The sequence below is a fragment of the Notamacropus eugenii genome, chromosome 2, assembly GCF_028372415.1.
Source record: "Notamacropus eugenii isolate mMacEug1 chromosome 2, mMacEug1.pri_v2, whole genome shotgun sequence".
Classification (NCBI taxonomy): domain Eukaryota; kingdom Metazoa; phylum Chordata; class Mammalia; order Diprotodontia; family Macropodidae; genus Notamacropus; species Notamacropus eugenii.
The window spans coordinates 217,497,632-217,522,010 of record NC_092873.1 but is presented as its reverse complement, the minus strand read 5'-3'; the positions used below and the strand labels follow the sequence as shown (position 1 = coordinate 217,522,010).

At 36.4% G+C, this 24,379-nt stretch overlaps 1 protein-coding gene across 1 annotated transcript in view; it reads left to right on the top strand.

The window, feature by feature from the left end:
- Positions 1-14,141, top strand: part of MOXD1 (monooxygenase DBH like 1) — a 118,866-nt gene extending 104,725 nt beyond the window's left edge. Inside the window, exons 12-13 of the mRNA XM_072643350.1 lie at positions 9,037-9,205; positions 12,490-14,141. Coding sequence (XP_072499451.1) covers positions 9,037-9,205; positions 12,490-12,696 — 376 coding nt within the window. The 3' untranslated portion in view covers positions 12,697-14,141. The remainder of the gene's footprint in view (positions 1-9,036; positions 9,206-12,489) is intronic.
- Positions 14,142-24,379: the final 10,238 nt, after the last annotated feature.

Genomic DNA, 24,379 nt, shown 5'->3' with positions numbered 1-24,379 from the left:
ATAATTGTCAGATTCTCTACATGAGAAATGTGATACTTGGGTAGCATTGAGCAAACTGGTCTTTGGATGACTTTGGAAGAAAGTGGGAACAGCCTCACAGTACAAGGCTGGTCTTGAAATGACATTGCCCACATCAAGCCATTCATCATCATGGCTAAATTTATTTAGTCTTTCCAAGCATGAATAAAAAAGAACCTCTCTTTTGAAAAACACATTAGGACTCTAAATCAGAGATTGGGTTTTACTTCATCATCACAGTGACATAATTGATGGTAAAGTCCAGACCAATATGGTGCTGGCTGAGAGATCTAAAGGAAATGAAATAGATGGGTCATTTTTTCTTCTTCTTCTAACTCAAAGGAACACTGCTAGTGTGGTTTAGGGCCCTCTCTTTTTTTTTTTTTTAATAAGTTATTAAAAAGGAATGTTGTGTAACCTAATGTGGCAATAATAATGCTGTTCTGTGTTTTTAGTTTCATTTAAAACTAGTCCCTCTGTTTTAAAGTTAACATTTCCCAGACACCTAGGATCACCTAAAAGGTTACAACCAAATACTCTCTCAATTGCTTTATCTATTAAGTGGGAGGAATGGAGGGGGACATGACTACTGTCTTACAAAAATATGATAAAGCTCCGCTGAATATCAAAAACTTGCCATGATCACACAATGTGATAGCTGCTGGGTTTAGAAAAGTGGTTGTTTTATGTGCCTAAATCATTCTTCCCTACGCTTCTCCACTCTAGATTATCTATGTCTAGAGAACTCCAGGGAGGGAATCTCCTCTGACAAAATCGTTTTGATAGAGGGAAAAGAATAACGAGTTTGCCTTGGTATTAACATGATCATAGATTCAGAATCGGAAGGGACTTTAGTGGCATCTTGTCCAATTCCTTAATTTTACAAATGAAGAAACAGAGGCCTAAAAGAGTCTGAGATTTGCTCAATCATAAAAGTAAATGGCAGAACAGTAATTTTAATACAAGATCTATGACTTTCTATCAATTTTTTCCCATTTTTTTCACTACCTCCCCTAGTTATGTGACTCTTGGCAACTTGTCTGTGCTTTAATTTCTTCAACTGTCAAATGCAGATGATAATATTTGCATTCCCCCCCAGGGTTGCTGTAAGAAAATTGCTTTGAAAACAATAAAACACTATAGTATGAGTTGTTACAATTAAAGTCTGTGACAGTGTTTAAAGGGACAGTCAACTAGAAATCATGTCCTGCTGGTCTATAATCAGGTTTGCCTTGGTTTGGACTTCAACATCAGTTATGTCACTGGGATGATGAAGTAAAACCCAATCTCTGATTTAGAATCCTAATGTTTTTATCAAAAGAGACTCTCTTTTTTATTCATGCTTAGAAAGCCTAAATAAACTTGAGTGGATCAGACAACTACCTTGTAAGCTACTTAGGAAAGATTCCTCCTCTTCCTCTAATAAATAACTTCTTCTCCTATATCCTTTCACATTGATGAAATTACTTTCAGGAGGAACAAAGTCTTGTCTTTTGTTACAAATCCTCTGGATCTATTCTCCTAAACCCAGAACCACTGGAAGGTCAGGTCTCCAGAGAATTCTAGCCTTAACCTATAGTTTTCCTGGTCTCTTCCAAATATTATATAGCTTGTGAAACCCTATTAATTCCCTCATTCATTACCAGTCAATATCAATTAACCAGGCTTAATTAATTTTTAGAAAGGGTGATTTTATTAAGGTGATTTAGTAAAAACAATTGGCATACCTCCCTTCATCCCCCCCCCCCCCAAAAGAGGAAAAGTCATGGCATGCTCTCTGATCAATAGATACTGAGTCTAGGGCAAAGTTGACTTAAGCTTGAAGATCACATTGACAAAGGAGTAACTAATTCACAGTTGGTGGAAGGCCTTTTGTTGGAGTCCTCAAGATGTTCCCTGTAGGTACAGTGCAGCTTTTCTTCTGAGTTCATTATAGAGTCTTAAATTTGCCTTTCCTTGTTACTTCCAGCCTATTTTTGACTCCTGGTGCAGATACTGCTGCCAGTCACTGCCCTCCCAGGGACTCTACTAGGATCCTTTGAGGTTCACAGGCTCCTCTTCAGAACTAAAGGGGAAAAGGAAGGAGGCCAATGATCTATTTCTTCCCCATCCCCACCCCACCCCACAAGCTGTTCTTTCTGAAGGATTTACCTGGAATAATTTGCTGCCTGATACTTGAATCTCAATTCCAAACAATTTTGTTAGTTTTATACATGCCCTTCAGGGTATGAATGACTCCCTCAAGCAATCTGATCATACTTTCTTGAGTGGTATCTTTTCATTCTGTCCAGTGACTTCAAAAGACTTCTAAATTGATTCAGGACTTTTCACTTAGTCTAAAGTCTGTGACTGATGGATTGACACCTAGGCCTTACCTATACCTCTGATCGATTGTTCTCATCAAAGGAAGGTATCTGAGCAAAGTTTGGTTAAAGTAGGGTGGAATGATTTAATTGATTACACATTTATAAATAAAAATAAGACAAGATGAATAGGTATTAGGGAAAAGTTTCTGACATTTTGACAAATTCAGTAAATGATTATGAGATCACTTCCTGCCAACAGGTGATTCTCCCCCTTCCCCCTCCAGACTGCAGCTCTTCAGTCTCCTTACCCAGTGTTTGACTCAATAGCTGCTAAAATGTCTATAACAATCTTGTATATTTCTCAACATATTCTTCTTCCTATTCCCCAAAAACTATCCGTTGTAACAACTAAAGAAAAGGAAGAAAAGAAAATTGAGCAAAATAACCAATACGTTGAAAGAGTGACATTGTATGCCGTGTTCCACAGCTATCATACTTCTACTCCTATAATGAAGCAGGGGAGGTGCTTCTCACCTTTTGCACCAAGTTTGATCCTCTTCATTTCTCTGCCTTTAATTTTGGTTGTTATTTCTTCCATTTCCATTTTTATAACCACCGTATATATTGCTTTATTGGTTCTACTTACTTCATTTTGCATCTGTTGATACATTTCCAGATCATTTCTGTATTCATCATAGTCATCGTTTCTTACAGCATTGTAATATTCCATACCATCCTTGTACCCTATCTTGCTATCGTTTCCATTTCTTTACTAGTATTGCAAAAGATGCTAAACTTATTCACACCATTCCAGGTCACGTCCCTTCAAATGTGAACTATTATAAATATTTCTTGATGGACTGATCTACCCTAAGCCCTTTATATGTAAAAGGTGATTGAAAATGGAATTATTTTTTTTCAAGAATAGCAGCCAAATCTGGACTGATTTGAGAAATTAAGAAAAAAGATGATATTGTATTGGATATTGCTAACAAACAAAACAAAATAGAACGAACAAAATCTCAGTCATAGGAGTCATGCTTCAGGTCTCTTGGTAGCAATGCCAGTGCCCTCTTGTGGTCTTTAAAGAGTTTGCAGTTTGATTTTGTGACACTTGTAGCATTTTCCTGTGCATGTGGGCTAGATTTCCTTTTTCAAAATATATATAACCTTAGCCTGTTGAAAAGGAGATATAACTTTAAAAATTGCTCTTTAAAAAAAGTTGCCCCAAATTTGTTATTAACTGTTAGAATAGAGAATTATATGTAATAGGAATAGTGCCCTTTAAAACCAATATTAATTTTGAAGTTATGGAATCATCAATGGATTACATATCTATATTTCACCATAAATTTTTTTTATTCTATCATGACATAGGTTTTGTGTCATTACTCTGTATTTTGATTTGGTTTTCCTTTGAGATGAGTATTATTTTTATGCTACCCTATCCTAACGTTTTCAACAGCCAATGATGTCATTCTAGTAGCTCAATAAATGGAAATGGCATTAAAGAGGAAGAATTACCATTTGCTTTACTGCCTACTAGGTCTTTCAATCTGATTTGAAGCAAAAAACTCCTATATATGTTTTCTATCTCTATCAATGAGAATGCCTTAAAAACAGTGACTATCCTGACTTTCTCCCAGTATTCCCAGGACTTAGCACAGTACTTTGCACTTACTAAAGACTTAATAAATGCTTTTCTCCCCTCATTCATTTATCTAATATGCATGAAGAAAATAAGGGGAGTCTTTCATTAAGCAAAAATGAGCCTGAAGGTAAAAATTATGATATCATAAACTACTTAACACTTTCCTCTGTCTTCTCAAAGAAATAATGCTATTTTTAATAGATTCAGTTACATAGTTGAAGAGTGACATACAGGACAGAAGGCTGGCTTTGGATCCAGTACTTGTTTTAAAATGATTCCATTGACAAAGACAAGCTTATAACCCTTTGCAAATCATTTAAACTCTAAATGCCTTAGGCAATTCTAAGATTATAAGTCACTTATGAGTTGCCAATCTATATCACTGGACAGAATTTCTACACTGGGAGTTCCTCATACCAATCAAATCACCAGTCTGGACCAAAAATAAACAGAAAAATGATCTTCAGAGTCATAAAAAAGATACTAAAAAATGAAATGTAAGATGATGATTGAAAGAAGACACTGAAATTACCTCAGATGACTGTTTATCCATGTTTAATAAGTGAGTAAAGGAAGATTTTATTTATAAGTATATTTCTTTACCTGAAGACAGACATTATGAAAATACATCCTTAGAGTTTCTTGCTTTTACAGATTAATTCACATATCAGATTGTAAATCACTATCATCCTGAAAAATCTAGTGTTTCATATCAAAACCCTGCATGTTTCTTAATTTAAAAAGAGGCCTTTCCTTACACTGGATGGAATTTGATTTTAATTTGGGTAAACTAAAAAACTAATCAGACTTAACAATGGCATATATGTGTTAGATAACTTAGTTTATCACCAGTATAATTACATGTACATTGTTAGCTTCCATGCTCTCTAGAATACAATGATATGCCCTTGGAGTCCAAGAACAAGCTCAAACATACCAAAACTTTTCAAACTTGACTGTGTTTGAGATTCCATTGTGACTGTATATGTGGGACATGCCCTTTACTTTGATTAGTCAAGAAAGGTCCTTTTTCATGTTCAAGAGGCATTTTTGAACATTTGGTGATCTCATCATATTCTGTGGAATCAGTTATAATCTCTCTGTAATGCTTCTCAAAATGAATTATTCAGCCTAAACCTCTCTCCTGACCTCCAGTCTTGCATTTCAAACTGCCCTGTAGGTATCTTAAACTCAACCTGTCCAAAGATAAACTTATTATTTTTTCCCTAAAACCCTCCTCTCTTTCTAAAAAATTTCACTTCATGCCTGGACTACTACAATAGCTTTCTGGTTGGTCTTCCTAACAAAATTTTCTCCCCCTTCTAGTCCATCCTCCATTTTGCTGTCTAAGTAATTTTCCTAAAGTACAGGTCCAATGATCTGTCATCCTCCTCTTCTCAATGAACTCCAGTGGTTTCCTACAATTTTAGGAAAAAATATAAAATTCTCTTGCATTCAGGGCCTTTCAGGACCTGTCCCTCTCCAATTTTCCAATTTTCTTACTCCTTATATCCCTATCCCATGTGCTCTATAATTTAATGACACTGATTTCTTAGCTGTCCTTGAAGTCCTTCCTTTGACTTTGAACATTTTCACTAGCTATCACCCATACCTGGAACACTCTTCTTGCTGATATCGGGCCTCTTGCTTTCCTTACGGCTAAAATACCACTTTTGACATTAATTCTTTCCCAGGTTTCCTTATTTCTAATAATTATTTCTTCCCTCTGTTGTTTATCTCTAATTTATCCTATATATAGCTTTTTAAAAATACATAATTGATTACATGTATCTTCCCCAGTAGACTATGAGCTCCTCTAGAGCAGAGAATGTCAAAAGACTGTCTTCCTGTTTGCAGATCTTACCATAGTGTCTGGAGCTAGAAGGTACTTAATAAATGTTTTTGACTGACTTGTCATTGTTGTTATCTGAGGTCACATTTGAACTCAGGTCTTCTTGATTCCAAGCCCAGCATTCTATCTACTGTACCACCTAGCTACCCACTGACATTTATTAGGAGTTTATGTATCAGACATCTACTAGGCTTTAGGGATGCAATGTCAAAAACAAAACAGTTTCTGTTCTCAAGGAGTCTAACATTCTACTGGGAGGTTTCAGCATATATTTTGGCTTGTTTGGTAGTCTCAATCATACCTAATTCTTCATGACCTCATTTGGAGTTTTCTTGGAAAAACACTAGAGTGACTTGCCATTTCCTTCTCCAGCTTATTTTACAGATGAGCGGATAGAGTGACAACCTTGGGCTCAGGAAGACTCATCTTCATGAGTTCAAATCTAGTCTCAGACACTTTCTAGTTGTATGACCCTGGACAAGTCACTTTAACCCTGTTTGCCTCAGTTCCCATACCTGTAAAATGAGCTGGAGAAGGAAATGAGAAACCACCCCAGTATCTTTGCCAAGAAAATCACAAATGGGGTCACAAAGAGTCAGACATGATGGAAAATTATCCAAATCCAAAAATTATCCAAAACAATGGAATAGTTTACTTATGGATAAGGGAAAAATTCATGACCAAACAAGAGAAAGTGAGCATTGTAAGATGTAAAATGAATAATTTTGATTATATTAAATTAGGAACTTTTTGCACAAAATCAGTGTAGCCAATATTAGAAGGAAACAGAAAGCTAAGGGAAAAATTTCCAAGTGTCTCTGATAAAGGTCTCATTTCTCAAATCAATAGAGAAGTGAGTCAAATTTATAAGACCATAAGTCATTCTGCAATTGATAAATGTTTAAAAGATATGAATAGGCAGTTTTCAGATGGAGAAATCAAAGTTATCTATATTCCTTTGAGAAAAATGCTTTAAATCACTATTGATTTCTCTATTGATTAGAGAAATGCAAATTAAAATAACTCTGAGGTACCACCTCACACCTATCAGACTGACTAATATGACAGAAAAGGAAAATGATAAATTGTTGAGGGCACAGGGGAAAATTGGGACATTAATATATTTTTTGATGGAGTTGTAAACTTTTGAAACTATGTCAAAAGAGCTATAAAATTGGGCATTCCCTTTGATTCACAAATACCATTACTAAGTATGTATCCCATAGAATTTTTTTTTAAAAAGGGAAAATGACCTATTTGTACCAAAATATTTATAGCAGCTCTTTTTTGTGTTGCAAATAATTGGAAACTGAAAGAGTGTTCGGGAATGGCTGAACAAGTTGTGGTATATGATCTTGATTGCATACTATAGTACTATAAGAAATGATGAGCAGGCTGACTTCAGAAAAAAATGGAAAAACTTACATGAATTGATGCAAAATGAAATGAGTAGAACCAAGAGGATATTGTATACAGAATAAGCAATATTACATGGTGATGAACTGTGAATTACTTAGCTATTGTCAGTAATACAGTGATTCAATACAATTCCAAAGAACTCATGATGAAAAAATGCTATCCACTTCCAGAGAAAAAACTGATGGAGTCAACGCAGATGAAGCAGACTATTTTTCACTTTAATCTTTTTGTGTGTTTTTATTTGTGTTTTATTTCATAACATGACTAACGTGGAAATATGTTTGGCATGATTGTACATGTATAACCTATATCAAATTGCCTACCATCTTAGAGAGAGGAGAGGGAAGAGGTGGAGAGAATTTGGAACTCAATTTTTTTAATGTTAAACATTTTTTTAGATGTAATTGGGAAAAAACAATTTTTAAATGACCACCACAGTATACTGGAGATAGGGGGTCCTTGGCCTTTTCAAGCTAAGGTTTGTAACAGGTCTCAGTTTGATTGAGGCAGTGCCCATTCAGTGATTAAGGCTCAAAAAAAAAAAATGAGGCAAAGAATGGTCTCTAAAAAAGAATAGATCTTGGCGGGGAAGACCCCAGGGTTTCTGGCTAAAACAGAAACAAGTGTTATTTACATCCATTCTAAGCCAAACAGGGCCCAAACAGTGACCAAGTAAGGCTCATTCTGGAACCAGAGTGATTTGCGGTTAAGGCTGGTCTTTAAAAGAAAAAAAAAATTAAAAAAAGTTCAGAGATTAAAATTTTCATTCCCTTTGGGCAGAGCACTGGCTGGTAAAGGAAAGAGAAAGAGAGAGAGAGAGAGAGAGAGAGAGAGAGAGAGAGAGAGAGAGAGAGAGAGAGAGAGAGAGAGAGAGAGAGAGAGAGAGAGAGAGGACATAGAAGGGACAGAGAAACAAAAACACAGAGACAGAGGGAGAAAGAGAGGTGAAAGATGGAGATAAATGACAGAGATAGATAGATAGATAAGATAAGACAGATAATTTATTTAGTGTTTAGTATATGCCAGGCACTAAGGACACAAATATAAGCTAACAAGATAGTTCCTATAATGAAGGAGTTTGCATTAAGAAAGACAACACATAAACGGAACTTGGAAGATGACCAATAAGGCTGGTGAAGAGAAAAAGTTAGGAGAGTGGTTTGAAGCATGAGTGAGGTGAAGCATGATGGATATCATTCCTGAAACAGTAATACCAATGAGATAGTTACCAATCAGAAGAGTAAGAGTCCTTCTGATTGTGAACATTTCCAAGCTTAGTTGGGGTGGGGGTGGAGGGGGGGCAGGGTCCTTGCACAGTAGACATGAATTCCATCATTAGACCCACACTCAAAGCTTTTTCTGTTTAGTAGAAACCAGAAGAACTTGGAATCTTCCAATGTGACTTTTGAGAAGCAAGGCTCACCTAGATGCTATTTGTCATGAGACATCAGAATAAAATTTTAGGGAAGATGATTTGTTATTAAAAGAAGGAAACAAGGGAAGAGCAAAAGTCTTTAGAGAATATGTTTTTCTGAAGAATGACCCAAAATTTTGTTCATTTTGTTTGATTGTCCATATTTGTTTTCTGTTTAGATTTCTGTTTGTTCACAGACCATCTGATTCCAGGTCCAGGAACCTGAGCAGGGTTTTATTTTTTATTTTTATTTTATTTTATTTTGTTTTATTTATTTATTTTTCCAACAGTTGAGAAATTAACATGAGCCTTGCTTAAGGGCAATATTTATTGTTTTGTTCTAAACATGGTTAATTTGTGTGTCTTTTAAATCCAGGACTTGGCCTTTCATTATTAAGAGTCCTAAGCAATATAAAAACTTATCTTTTATGGATGCAATGAACAAGTTTAAATGGTCCAAAAAAGATGGCATCTCCTTCAATAAACTTGTTCTTGGACTACCTGTGAATGTGAGATGTTCCAAGACAGACAATGCAGAGTGGTCGGTAAGCCTTTCCCTACTTTATTAAGTGGAGCATAAGCAAAGTATTTACAAACAAAGTGTCTAATGAGGAGTAATGATATTAGTTTATTGGGGAAAAGGGGTGGTCAGTAATAAAGAAACATTTCCAAATGCTGATCTCTCCTTTGAACTCTTAATACAAAGTTTCTAATTCCCTCCTGGGAAGTAGAGATCCCAGGATCAATTTAAAAGTAGCATGTTAATCCATTAGATTATAAACTCCTTGAGGGCAGAGACTGTCTTTTACCAATTTTATATCTCCCATCTCTTAACCAATAAGCTTGGCACATAGTAAGCATTTAATTAATGTTTATTGATTATCTAATTACTGATAAGAAACAGTCATTATTATTCCCGACCAAAAAGAATCCTTCCTGATTTCTCTATTTCTATCAGTGGTATTTTCATTTTATTACTTACCTAAATGCAAAGTCTAAGTCAGAAATGAATCCTTCTCCCTCCCAACACTTGAAAATGATCGCCAAATCTTCGTTGATTCAATAATAACTGACTTTTATGTAGCACTTTAACGTTTACAAAGTACTTTTCTGACAACTGCCCTGTCACCTAAGTAATTGATCATACTTACTGTAAAGGTGAGAAAACTGACAAGATAAAATAGACAATAAGTATGGAGCCCAGAGTTGTACCAAGTCATCTGACTCTAAATCTAGTGCTCTTTCACTACATCATACTGAATGAACGCAAATTCGGAAACAAATGATAAGATTATTGATAAATTCCTTTTTCATTTATATTTCTTCTTTTGGAAACCATTTGTATCTTTTGTCTGCTTGTTTAATGGGAATGACAGACATTTGTATCAATTCCCTATGTATCTTTGATATCAGACATTTAACAGGAATATTTTGTGTGAAAGTTTTTTCCCAGTCAATAATTTCTCTTCTATACTCTGGTTTCGAATTCTCCAAACAATAGATAAAAGTGGCACTTCACTTTTACCATTAACCTAATTGTTTTTTAAGTGATATAACCATTTAGATTAAAGATATATCAATTTTTAACTTGTTTTGGTACACAGTGTAAGATATTGGTCTAAAACTAATATCTGCCAAATTGCTTTCTAGTTTCCTACCCATTCCAGAAGATAAGACTCTTTTTTAAAGAGGTTTGTGTATTTTAGTTTATCAGTCTCTGGGTTATTATATTTAATTGCTTCTTGGTCTTGTTAATATAATCCCTTCCATTTATCTACCTTTTTATTTTTTAAAGTGCAGGATAAAAATAGTTTTGGTAATTACTGATTTATGAAATAGTTTAAACTGGTAATGCTAGATTTCCTTCATTTCTGCTTTTAATATTTCCTTTCATATTTTTGAACTTTTATTCTTATAAATAAAATTTTAATTATTTTATTTAGTGCCCTTTGGGAGGTTGATTTATATAGTACTAAATCTTTACATTTATTTAGATAAGTATCATCTCTTTCACTGCCGCAGCTCAACCATGAACAATGAACATCTCTCCAATATTCTCCAAGAAGTATCTTCCTTGTTTTTGCAAAGAATGTTTTGCAAATGTGCTTATGAAAGGGGCAGTTAGATGGCACAGTGGACAGACTCATCTTCCCAGGAACAAATCTAGCCACAGTTACTAGTTGTGTGACCTGGGGCAAGTCACTTATCTCAGTATACCACAGTTCCCTCATCTGTCAATTAGCTGGCAAACATAATGACAAACCATTCCAGTACCAAGGAAATACCAAATGGGCACAATAAAGACAATGACAATTTATGCAAACCCTGAATGTTAACTGATAGATAATTCCTAGCTGTTTTATGGATTATAAAATTATTTTGAATAGGCCACTTTTTGTTTTCTCCTTTACCTAGATAATTATAATAACTTTCCGATTGTTGTCCTTTCCTCTAGGCTCTCCCTTCATCATTCCATACTGTACAAAATCATTAAATTACTCTTTCTAAAAATATTGTTTTACACAACCTTCAATAACTCCCTATTATCTAAAGACAACACTCCTGAACCTGGTAATTAAGTTTTACATAATCTGACTTCCACCTGTCTCTATTGCCTTATTGCCTACTGTATCCAAACTCTACACTAACACCAAACTTGTTCATTTATTATCCACTGAAGATGCCACCTGAAATGTCACCTTTACTTATACTCACGCTGTTCACTTGCCTGGAATGCCCTCTTCTTCTCCACTTTCCTCAATCCTGCCCTTCTTTTTCACCATTCTTCCCCACCCCCTTCAAGTTCAACTTTCATTATGAAAATAGAACTTTATAAATTTATGTGTATTAAAGCTGGAAAGACCTTCAGGGGTCAATTAGTACTTCCCCTACCTATAGCTTGAATTCCATCACATTATCTTCAAAAAATAGTTACTCAGCCTCTGCTTGATCATCTCAGTCATGATTAACTTGCTATCTCCCAAGTAGCCCACTGCATTTGGGAACTGCTTTAATCGATAAGTTATTGCTGCTGTTTGCTTTTTTTAATATTAAGCTTAAAACTACCAACTCCTTTTGGGGCAACTATGGTGCTTATTGTCTCTATCTAGCATATAGTTCTTAAAATCTAAGCCCCTATAACATTAACTATTGTTGTACGTAAATGTTCTCTTTCCCACTTATTTCCTAAACTACTTGGGTGTAAGATGAGTTAGAGAAGGAATGGAAAATCACTCCACTATCTTTGCCATGGAAATCCCAAATGGAGGCAAGGAGAGTCAGATAATACTGAAACAACTTAACAGCTTTAGGGTAGAGATAGAGGACTGCTAGTATCTCATGCAAAGTTGATGCTAAAAATATATTTTCTTATTGGTTAAAAACTTTAATTCCCCATATTATATGGGACAATCTTTTATCTCCCAACTTTGAACTTGATGAAGAAAGTGGAAATAAGGAGTGAAGAAATTCTAAGACTGGAGCTGACATCTATGGTTATCCAAAGTTATAGTTAACACTCTTCTTGGTATTCCTCTTGACTTTTTATCTCCCTGATCAGCTAGGAGTTTAGTTGCTCTCTGCCAGCTAGTCACTAGCCAGCCTATAACAGTGGGGGGAAAAAAAAAAACTTTGATTTTAAAGTCCTAGGATCTAGATTCATCTACTATTCATCTACTATTCCCTTGGAGTAAGTAATTTAACTGCCCTGGGCCTTAATTTCTTCATCAATAAATTGAAGGGATTTGATTAGAATCATGCGTTTTGAAAAAAAATATGACCATTAATCATATTTCATGAAAGACGTTCATTTTTATTTGTTTGATTTCAGATTCAAGGAATGACAGCATTACCTCCAGAAGTTGAAAGACCATATAAACCAGAGCCATTTGTGTGTGGATCTTCATCCTCCTCATCGTCATCTTCCTCCTCCTCCTCTTCCTCTTCATCCTCCTCTCTATACCCAAATTTTGTTCTCCAGATGACTGTTTTCTTTCTTATCTTCAGTAACACAGTGAGCATCAGGCATTTTGCGTAATAATTTGATTGTTTTTGGTGATATTCTCTATGCCAGGCAAGCACAGAATGTTGGTACTCTTGTTTCCCATGGTCAAATTGAACATTTAAGATGTAAGCCCAGGCCATAGACTTTCTGGAAGTCATCTCCCTCTCTCCCCTCCTCATGTTTCTTTTCTTAGGAGACACACTTTTCCCCATCTTCTCCCAGCTCATGTAGAGAACACTAATCAGCCAACTTCTCCTACTTTTCCAGAGATGTCAAATTCTATATGAGGATGTTTAGTGAAATGAACACTCCACTAAATAAAATCTTTCTTTGGGTATAAGGAAAACATGGGACAAATATATATATTTTGGTTCCCCTTCGTTAAAAAAATTCACTATTTTGCTTAATTTATGCATTTTAACATATTTTGGGTTTTCTCTTCTGTCTTTCAAAAAAAATCTTTTAACTAAAAAAAATGAGGAAAGCTCCATTTCACTTTTCTTCCTTTTTCTTGTTCTTTGGGTTTACTGTTATTATTATCCTGACTTTCTCTTTCAGCTGATTGTCCATTTCTCTAAACATGTCTATGTCTCTTTTTTTATGGTCAATTCTTCACTGTTTTTTTTCATTACTCCCAACTATTGCAAAGCTACTACCACATTAAGTGCCATTCCTTTTAGGACCTGCTGTACCCCTTCACTTTCCTTTCAGTTCTCCTTTGAGATTTCACAGTCCCCAACTACACAGCTCTGCTTTTGCCCTCCTCATTCACCTCTTGCTGAGTTTTGCCTTGAGTGCTCTGATCACTTATAGTTTCTGGAACCCTAAAGTTATAGTATAAGTGACTGGTCATAAAGCCATAGAGGAAAAGAGTTTCTCAGCTTGCTGATAGCCAGTTGTTGAGAAGCTCTTTACATTGGTTCCCTATCAGAGGCAAAGTGATTTGACCTACACAGATGAGAGGCAAGTGAGAGTGGGAAACCTGTAAAGCATGCTGCCAAAACAGTGCTAGTATGTCACACTTACTGAATACTGGCTGAATCTGAGCTCTTGTTGCTCTTGTAGATTTATTTTTATATGTATAATTAATAAACTAATTTTCCTTAATAAAACAAGTTATCAATTTAAAAAACAATCATAGCACTCATGGTACATGATTAAGGTTCCTTTCTGTACAGTTCAGTTACATTTCCACATTTTCAACATAGTCATATGTTAGGATGGTATTAATAAACTAAACGAAATTAAATCTACCTGTGGTATCTTGTTCTCTCTGTGAGATGTGCAAGTGATTCAAGTAATCCTGTCACTAGCCTAGTCAATTTCACATGTTGCTTTTGATGATGCCATTTTAAAGCTGGTTTTCTTCTGGATAACAATGTCACTCAAAGTCTTTAATACAGATAGTGTTTTGAAATGTTTCCTTCATCCACTTGTAATAAATCATTTAATTAAAATTCTGTAACGTTTGTAAAATATTTTGCTATGGTATTTGACTTTTTTTCCTTTATAATCTTTTATAATCTATCTGATTCTACAACTTTCCATGAGAATTTTCTTTATGAGAAATAAGCTATTGCCTATACAATTTAACAAAACACTCAATTTGACTCTGCAAGCCTATGGAAACTCTTCTTAGCTTACCTTCACTTTCTGACAGGGGTATGCTAGAGTCAGCTCCTGGAGTACCAACTGTTAAATTTTTTTATGCAAGCAATTACACCTCAGAGATCAGCAAATGCTACAAATCGGAGTTTGATTCATTTTTTTCCTGTTTGTCTAGATGTAAGAAAGTATTAGAGAAAATAATATAAAAGTATATTGTATGCACATTTTCTTTTTGGAAAACCAGTTGTTAGCCTTTTACCAACATATACTCTTTTCTCATAGTTACCCAGTGACATCATCAGTAAAGGCCACTTATTCATTTGTCATTGTTTTGGAAGACAGACCCTGTTAGTCTGGGGGATGTCAGCGTATATCTAGCAAGAAGTTATTGGACTCATTCACTGCAATAGGAGCCGGATGATGGCAGTCAAACTGAAAACAATAGACCTTTTTTTGGCAATTTTAAAGGAAAGCCACTTGACACCTTATGCCCCCATTCCCAGAGAGTACAAAGGAAGAATCAGACTGCAACAAGAGTAATGTGACGGCATCTCCTTGCCCTCCCTGAACAGGCTCAGAAGTTGACCTGATAAGAATAGCCCACCAACCCTTCACTGGGACTAGGATCAACACCTTTAAAATGGGGTGAAGAAGGGCAAGGAAGGAATAAAATCAGGGATTATACCACAGAGCCTTGACTCAATGATCTTCTAAGGAGGAGTGAGTCCACAATGGTCTCATAAGAAGCTGTTCCCTGGATTTAGCAGTCCATTATGCCAAGCTTTCACCAGTTCAGTGGGTTGAATTACTGGGTTTGTCTCTACTCCATGTGTCAGGACACTTCAGGAGGACCAGGTGTATTATAGAGAGGGCCAAGGTCCTGCTTGGGCCTGTTTGGCCTCTTATCCCTAAAGCTAATGGTAGGGAGGTGCCTACCATTTTTTTTCCCAGGAAACTGGAAGTTTCTAGCCTATGAAATTCCAGAAATAGAAGATTCCAGATATGAAGGGTTAGTTTCAGAAAATGGGGTATGGCAGCACCAGGCAGGAGAAGGGTGGCATCTGATGACAGCCTGTCATCAAAAAGGCTAGTCACACCCTCCTCTCCCCCTCCACTCCCCATTTTTTTCCATTCTAAAACAGAAATTTCCCTTGGAAAATACTTGAAAGGCTTATTTTTATGGAGCCCAGGTGTTTTCTTTCAGTTGAATGAGTTCTACTTTGCTCACATATCAGTGCAGAATAAACTATGCTACCAAAAAGAATCTACATTGGTATATATGTTTTCTTATAATGAAAGAGTTCTTTCATTGGGATTGAAGTAAATTGTTTTTGCTTAATACAAAAAACTCCATTTACATAAGTAAGATGATGTCTCCAAAGATTGAAACATGGAATGTCAGAACAAGAAGGGATCTTCTAGAAAAAATAGCATCATGTAGGAGAAAGAACACTGAACCTGGAGTTGGCAGGACCTGAATTTGAATCCTGACTGTGACTCTTATTGTGTGACCATGAGAAAGTAACAGATTCCTTGAGCTCAGTTTTCTTATCTTGGTCATAATAGGGAAAGCACTTTGTAAAACTCAAAGTGTTTTAGAAAAGTGAGTTATTATTATTTTGGGTTTCTTTGTCAACTGTTAAGATTGTGTAGTTGTCCTTATGATATAGTCAGAATTCAGGTAAGGTTCTCAGCTTCATTCCAAGCATCCCCACTCATTTGGCAGGTGCCTTACCTTCCAGTTATATCAAGGATGTGAGAATGTCAGCTTCTCTATATGCTGCCATAAGAAAGCAGAGATAACAACATGCCTCAGAACCATATTCTCAGAAAAGAGGCAAATAGGCTTTTGATTTTTTGTCATTCAGTCATTTCAGTTGAATTCAACTTTTTGTGACCCCATTTGAGGTTTTCTTGGTAAAGATGTGGAGCAGTTTGACTTTTCCTTCTCCAGCTCATTTACAGATGAGGAAACAAGCAAACAAAGTTAAGTGACTTGCCCAGCGTTACACAGCTAGTAAGTGTCTGAGGCTGGATTTGAACTCAGGTTTTCCTGATTCCAAGTCTGGCATTCTATCTATTTGCCCCACCTAGCTGAATGTAACTGAACAAAAACAGACTAGTTTAGCCCAGAACTAATTCACAACATTGGTGCCATCCTCTCCTAATTTAACAAATAAATTCAATTAAACAAACATTTAAGCCCCTACTTTGTGCCACATTAATATATGGGGAGTCAACATGAAGGAACTCTCAGACTGATTCTTTTGTGAAGGCAAACCAGGCCTTCTTTTGTTTTAATTCTTACCTAGCCTTTAATTATTGAATTGACATTGCCTAAGACAAACTCAGACCTGGAAAAGAACTACCTAGCTTTACATGTCTCCCAATGCATCCAGGGCTATTGCCAGTCATCCTGACCTATGTCATGCCATTGAACTCCATTGACTCTGGAGGAGAGAGTGAGGCTGATGACTTTGCACAGCCCTGCCTCACTTAAATCCAACTCACTTGCAAGTCAAGACATCACCCTCCTAAAGTCATTGGTCCTTTTCAAGAATCAACAATAACAACAGTGTATAAAGAAAGATAACTAGACTCAGAACTAGGAAAAAAATAATTGGTAGAGATATATTTAAAGAAAAATACTATAAATTCTCTTTTAGACAAGTTGAATTTGAAATGTTGTTGGAACATCTAAGTGATCAGCAGGTGATGACTGATAGAGGTATGGGAGTCAGAACATTATAGCTATATATAAATTTTGGAGTTATCTACATAAAGATGATAACTGAATTCATGGGAGCTGATAAATATCACCAAAGATGGGAGTATAAAGAAAGAAAAGAGAGCCCACCACAGACCCTTAGGGGATGCCCACATTTAGTGGGTAGGAGAAGGATAAAGAAAGGGGAAAAGTACTAAGAAGAGATTAAACAGGAGACTCAAGAGATGACAATTGGTGGATTAATTTGGCACAAAGCTGTGGATCTCTTAGGCTAGATGAATACAAAAAGTGGGTTTTAGGAGCCTGCCAGGGAGGCAAGAGCATTGTGCCCATGTCTCTGTCCCTTGAGTAAATGGTGTCTTTAAGCTACACCAGGTACTGCCCAGGGAACAGGAAGGAGCAGTAAAGAATAAGGCCCCTGCAATCAGCCTGTTTAACTACTGGTGAGGCTGCTCAATTTCTTGTAAGTAATTGTTCTAATAAGTGCATTTGTGTAAGTCTTTTACATAACAAGCCATGCGTAACATGGGAATTACTCCTTCTTTCCCAGCATTCCAGAACTCTATCTGCTATATCATCTATCTGCCTCCTAACACAGGAGTAGTAAAGATTGCAATCAGTGACATAGAAAAATTCCTACCATGGGGTAAATACTTCTATCATTTCTAACTCTTATAAGAACTGGCATTTGCAAACAGATAAAATGGGGACAGGGCAAGAGCTACAAAATAATAACGTAGAAACTGTTTAGAAGAGGAAAGTCAAAACAGGTATCTCAGAAGCTTCAATTCCAGGTGGAATACAAAAATTAAAGAGAGAATAAGTAGGTATAATGAGGACTAATCAAAGAAGGAAAAATTAGAATAAACAGGGAAGAGCCTGAGAAGAAAAGCTGTGCAGTGAATTCTGCTCATCCTTTCCTATCCTGCTATTTTACTGGACTTCATGATTTCTGGAAACTTTTCCTTCTGTGCAGGTGAAATCAACTCTGAAACCCTCATTTCTTCATATCATTGCCCACCCTACCTGCAGGACTTCATTATGCTTTCTTCCCACTTATCCACCCTTTTCCAACTTCATTTTTTATGTGTTGTCTTCACACACACATGCACACACGCGTGCGCACACACACATACACACATACGCACACCCCACACACCCCCTTAGATTGTGGACTCTTTAAAGGCAAGAACTATTTTATGCCTTTCTTTGTATCCCCAGGGCTTGACAAAGAACCTGATACCTAGTATGTGCTCAAAAAATGTTTTTTGACGAAGTGTTTATTGACTCTTTAATGAAACTGCTGGGGAAAACCGGAAAGTAATATGGCATAAATTAGGCACAGATCAACACTTTACATCATATTCTACAAATACTCTAAATGGAAACATGACCTTAATATTAAAGATCATATATCATTAAAAAATTAGAGAAGTGAATTTCGCTGTTATGTGTAGAACATGTATTGTTGACCAGAGGTGAGATAGAGGCAAAGACAAAAGATAAAATAGACAACTTTGATTACATGAAACTAAAAGGCTTCTGCATAGCTTCTCCACATTCAAAATTAATATATCTAGGTTAAGAAGAGAAGTGGTTGAATGGGGAAAATATTTGTATCAAATTTCTCTATATGTCTATATACACATGCACTGAAGTGTGTGTACAGGAATATACACACATATGAGCATGAGTGTATATATGCATGTATATGTAAATATGTGTGCATATATGTATATATACATGCATGCATATAAATATATGCATATTTATGCCTATGTGTGTCTGTATATGCACAAAATCTCAAAAGCCATTCTCCAATAATAAGAGAATTACAAATAAAAATAACCCAGAGGTTTCACCTTAAATCCTGAAAATTGGTAAATATGACAAAAAGTGGAAATGGAAATAGTAATTGAAGGAGGGGTTGGTTGTGAGAAGATAGGCACATGAATCAGTGAGCTCTACATCAATACAACCATTTTGGAAAGCAATTTGAAATAATGCAAATAAATGACTAAAATGCTACTGTGCTAGGCACTAACCATATACACATAGACAAAAAAAAAATAATTCCTGCCCTCAAGGAGCTCATAATCTAATGAGGCCATTAAGAAATTATTAATATGATGAATAAGGAAAAACATGAAAATTTTTACAAAATCGATGGTAGAATGAAGTAGAGTCAAGAATATAATGTATAATTATATGATGCCAATGTAACTAGAATTACAAAACAATAAAAATTGAATTTTAGAAAACGACAAAGAGTAAGAAATGGCTCCAAAGAAGAGACATGAGAAGACATCTCCATTCTACTCCTTTGCTGAGGTGAGAGATCCATGGGTGTGATACATCACATATATTTTCAGATTTTTTCGATCTGTTGATCAGTTTTGCTATGCTTTCTTTTTCTTTTCTTTAAAATATTATTTGTTATATGTGGTGGCTCTCTGGGAGATGAAGGATAATGAGCAATTTTGTGATGTCCAAATACAAAAGATAGAAGTAAAAAATGTATTTTAAAAAGAAAGGCCTGTTATTCCTGTGACAGTGGTGATGGTAGGACCCCTCTAGCACCAAGGATGTAACTGAATCCAAATACCTGAGGCTGACAGAATATCACCACTCATATTTAAGTAGGAGGGGGAGGAGATACCGGTTAGTGTGAGAATTGAATTTCACTTTAAACTTTTGTGGTAAATGAAGTAAGGTTGACTTTGAGTCAGTCATTTAGTGAATAAGCATTTATTAAATGCCTCATGCATCAGGCATGGTGCGTATGCAAAGAAAGGCAAAAAATAATCCCTACTTTCAAGGACTTCAAAGTCTAATGGGGTAGATAGCATAACAAGATATATACAGTATAAATTGGAGATAAGACAGAAAAGGCATTAAAATAAAGGAGGATTGGGAAAGGCTTCCCGTAGGAGGTGGGATTTTAGCTGGAACTTGAAAGAAATCAGAAAAACAAGGAGATGAAAATGAAGAGAAAGAGTATTCCAGGGAGGGGAAAGTCCATGAAAATATCTGGGGTCAGGAGATGGAGTTTCTTTTGAAAGTAACAGCAAGGAGGTTAGTTATCACTGGATTTCAGTGTGTTTGCCAGGAGATGGAAGGTTGGAAAGGTAGGAAGGAGCCATGTTGTAAAGGGATTTGAATGGCAGAGAATTTTTAATTTGATCCTGAGGTGATAGGGAGCCACTGGAGTTTACTGAATAGGGGTGACATGGATGTAAGCTTCTTTAAGGAAGGGACTTTTTTTCTTTTTATCTTCCTAGTAGGAGATTAATGAATGAATGTGGCCTTAGACTTGCCACTGGCCTAGGGATTCTACATGGGAGTTCTTAAGAAGACAGAGGAGCTTTGAGAGTCAAGTTCTGGTCAAATATTCCACTGGGGGAGAGGGGGAAGGAAGGGGTAATTTATAACTCTTCTGATCCAATGACATCCTAGGCAGATTTGTCTAAGACAATACTCAAGCAAAATTCCAGGGCTTGGAAAGGGTGTTGCTGCATAGTTTTGCTCTCCTGGAGGCATTTCACAGTGAACTCCACCAGATCCAGGTGTTATGGGCCAGGATACAGTTGGATCAGAGGATACCCCTCCCCTCACCCCACACTCACTGGGATTGTTTTCTGTGAGAGAATAGTGGTGGTGCAGACCTGAGGTAGCTGAGATTAACCTTGTGACCTGTAGACCACCTTGGGCAACAGAGAGGCAGGAGAACCACATTCACTTGGATCAAGATGTGTCCTCATTCAATATCCTTGTTGTATATCCTTCTGCACTATGACTAAAGAAATTTCCTTTTGATAACTGTCAGATCTTCAATGAATGTTTCATTTTATTCCTAGATCAAGCCTGAGGTGCCAGACTGGCCTAGTCAGGACCCTATCCTAGGACAGTACATAATCATTAAATTTACCTGTCAGGTGAGGTGAAGTCACTCAAGTCATAGCTTTAGAAATGGTAACCATGACCTGGAGACTAGCAATCTACAAAAACACAGGAAACAAAACTCTTGTTTTGATAGAAGCTTATGTAGATTCTCTGTTCTCCCTGAACTTGGGTCATAGGGATGAGGTTTCACCTCTACCCAAGAAAACTCCAATGTAATAGTGGGAGCCTTATCATGATCTGAAAGTGAAAAGGGTAGACCAGTAGCCTTCTAGCCATCCACTCTCCAAATGCAAAGACTTTGATTTATAAGGATGAGAAGAAGCTCCCAGTCCACAAAATTCTCATTTTAATTCTCTACTGTAGGTGGGGAAGCTTTAGAAAGGAAGTGTCCTTTGGAAAGACAGTGTCCTAGATACAGTGTAGAGGGGACTTGGAATCAGGAAGCCATAGATTTCAATCCTGCCTTGGACATTTATTAGCTATGTGACCATGGAAAATTCAGTTAACCTCAATTTCCACCTTGTCAAGTACCTGTAGTACTCGGAACAGGACTGTTGTGGGGCTGAAATGAGAATGTGATCATAGATGTAAAACTGGAAGGATTCTCAAAGTCCAACTAGAACAACCCCATCATTTTGCAAATGAAGAAATTTAAGTACAGAGGAGCTAAATTTCCATTTCCATAGAAGAAAAGAAACAGAACGTTAAAGGATGTTATGACTTTATCATGCATACAGCATACATTAAAAAAGAATATAATAAATTCAACATGTGAGTTTCAAAACTCTGCTCCTAGTTTATGTATCTTTCTGAACATCCTTCTGTTCTCTTCTGTATATTTAAAAATACTATTATGCCCCTCCATTTTCTTCTTTTTCTTATCTCTATGATTAGTTACCATGTCCTCTCAAATCTCTCTCTCTAAATGAAAACAAAACAAAGAAAGAAAACCTTCCTAGTGTGCTAGAGCACATACACAAAATACCTTGGATAGAGAGATACCATTTGCTTCCTATGGTCCTCCATGTGGAGATGCCAGCCACCTAAGGCATCTTATGCATGTGACACACCCCTCATTACACTTGTAAAACATAAAAATAACCACACAATACCAATCCATACATTGGTCATATATATCTTAATATTCTCCTGATGACTTCAGACAGATTTGGCTAACATCAGTGAGAGAGGATCAGAGCAAGAAAGCTTCCAGAGCTTGGGAAGGGTAAAAATGGAACATGGGGACCTTGCTGGGGAACATGAAAGGCTCCATTATGTAATGGATAGGATACCAGACTTGTAGTCAGGAGAACTTGGGTTCAAATCTTACCTTAAGCACTTATTGGTAGTGTTACATGAGATACCTAATTAATCCTCTCTGTGACTTAGTTTCCTCATCTGTAAAATGGTAGATGTGAAAGGGAAGATTGGTCTTGATAACCCCTAAGGTCTTTTCCATCTCAAAGCCTATAAACTTTATACAAGCTTTTCTCTGATCCATAAGAGGGCTATACAAAAATAGGTGAGCTTTGTATCTCTCTTTTCTGAATGACTTGTATATCTTAGCTATATTTTGGACTTTTTCTAGAGCAGGAGGTCAGTTTACCTGAGGGACAAATTTGCAATTGGGGGGAAGAAACTACTCAGATACAGTCAGGCTGCCTTCCAGATTCAACCATTAGCATTATAAGACTTGGGGTTGGAAGATACCTTAGAAATTAACTTGTCCAGTTTCCTCATTTTACAGTTTAAAAAAAAAATAAAAACTAAAGCCAAAAGGGGCTAAGTGATATAATTAGTAGACTCAAGATATGAATCTAACTCTCCAGACTCCAAATCCCGTGCTCTTCTCACTAAAACACACGGCCTCTATTCAGAAGCTCTGACTGTTAGGATTCCAAGCTAGATTTCAGCCTTGGTCTTACTATTTTGATATAGAGAAAAAAATCTGTATTATTTACCAGGGACAATATATCTGAAGTTGGGGGGCAGGGCGGGGAAGGTAGGTTTAGAGAATGTGTATATAAATGCATCGATGCATAAAGGCAGTATATATTCATAGAATACAGCCATTTTAGTTTGGCTGCATTGTAGAAAAGATAAAGGGTTGTGGAGAATGGATTGGAAAGGAGACACACCAAAACAAGAAAGAATAATGAAGAGGCTATTATAATAGTTCTAGACAACCCAGACAAGGGCGTGAACTAGAGTAGTGGCAGTAGAAGTGGAGAGGAGGGGTCAGAAGCAAGAGAATTTGAGGCCCAGTAGGTCCTCTGAAGTGCTCAAGAAAAAGTATTAAGATATAATTGTGGCTGTTTTATTTCTGACTGATTCTGTCCAAATGGAGGTGGAGTGGCATAGAGAAGTGGTCCAACCTCCTTGTGATAACAGAAAACTCAGTCTTACAGAAGGACTCAGAAATGTACTGGTCCATAGCATTAATGACATTAAGATCTATTGACATTTTCTATCTTATTGAAAATGTAAAGAAACTTCTTTGTATTTAGGAGGTGAAGAGAAGTCTCCTTAAGGAATTAAGCAACTTGAGCAAAGTTATACTGTCATGAAATCGTTGCAGCCAGACTAGAATTCAAATCACCTCTTTCCTAGTCCACTGCTTACTTAACCATCACTTACAGCAACCCACAAATTGTATTAATTGGTGTGAGAGCTCTTTGGGATTGCCTCGGGAATAAAGTTGTGGAGTTGCTCAAGTAAAGCTTTATCCTTTGATTTCCACAAATTAGAGAAATAACATTAGAGTCTGGAGTTCAACAGCCATTTTAATGAGTGTTACACTACCATAAAAAGGCCTTGAGAGGGGGAAGGGCTATGTTAATTACATAATGGGTAGGTGAGAAGGGGAAGTCTGCTAAAAGGTTTTAATTTCAATAGCTACTTCAAAATTTGAGCAAATTCAAAGGGGAAAACTTATGACCTTCTCTATCTAGAAAAATAGAAGGTTCAAGTAAGCTGAGGGTCCCTTTGATTTATTGAGTCCTTAAGGACAGGTGGTCCAATGATCGAGGAACTCAGAAGCATTAGGAGTTTAATAAACCTTTTAAGGTCAATGTGTCAAAATTAATAATAGACTACACACTCTTTTTTTTTTCTTGTTGACATATTCGTCAGAAAGACATTGTGATTTGATGTAGAGAGATTCCTACTTCATCCATCTCCACATTATACTTGATTATCTCAAAAGCTAGCCTGTTGAGGAGAGATTCTTGAGGTATGATTGAGAATGTGGCTTTCTAACTTGTGAAAAGCTATAAGATAGTCTAAAAGTACAAAGAATGCTGGGGCCCAAGAATTCTCAAGACTGGTAAAATTTGGAGGTGATTTTCTCCCCAAAGGACACATTTGAAGGAAAGTTACGGCAAATCTGGACAGAATACTGAAAAGCAGGCATCACCTTGCCAACACAGGTCCATAAAATCAAAGCCATGTTTTTCTAGTAGCAATGGAGAGTTGTAC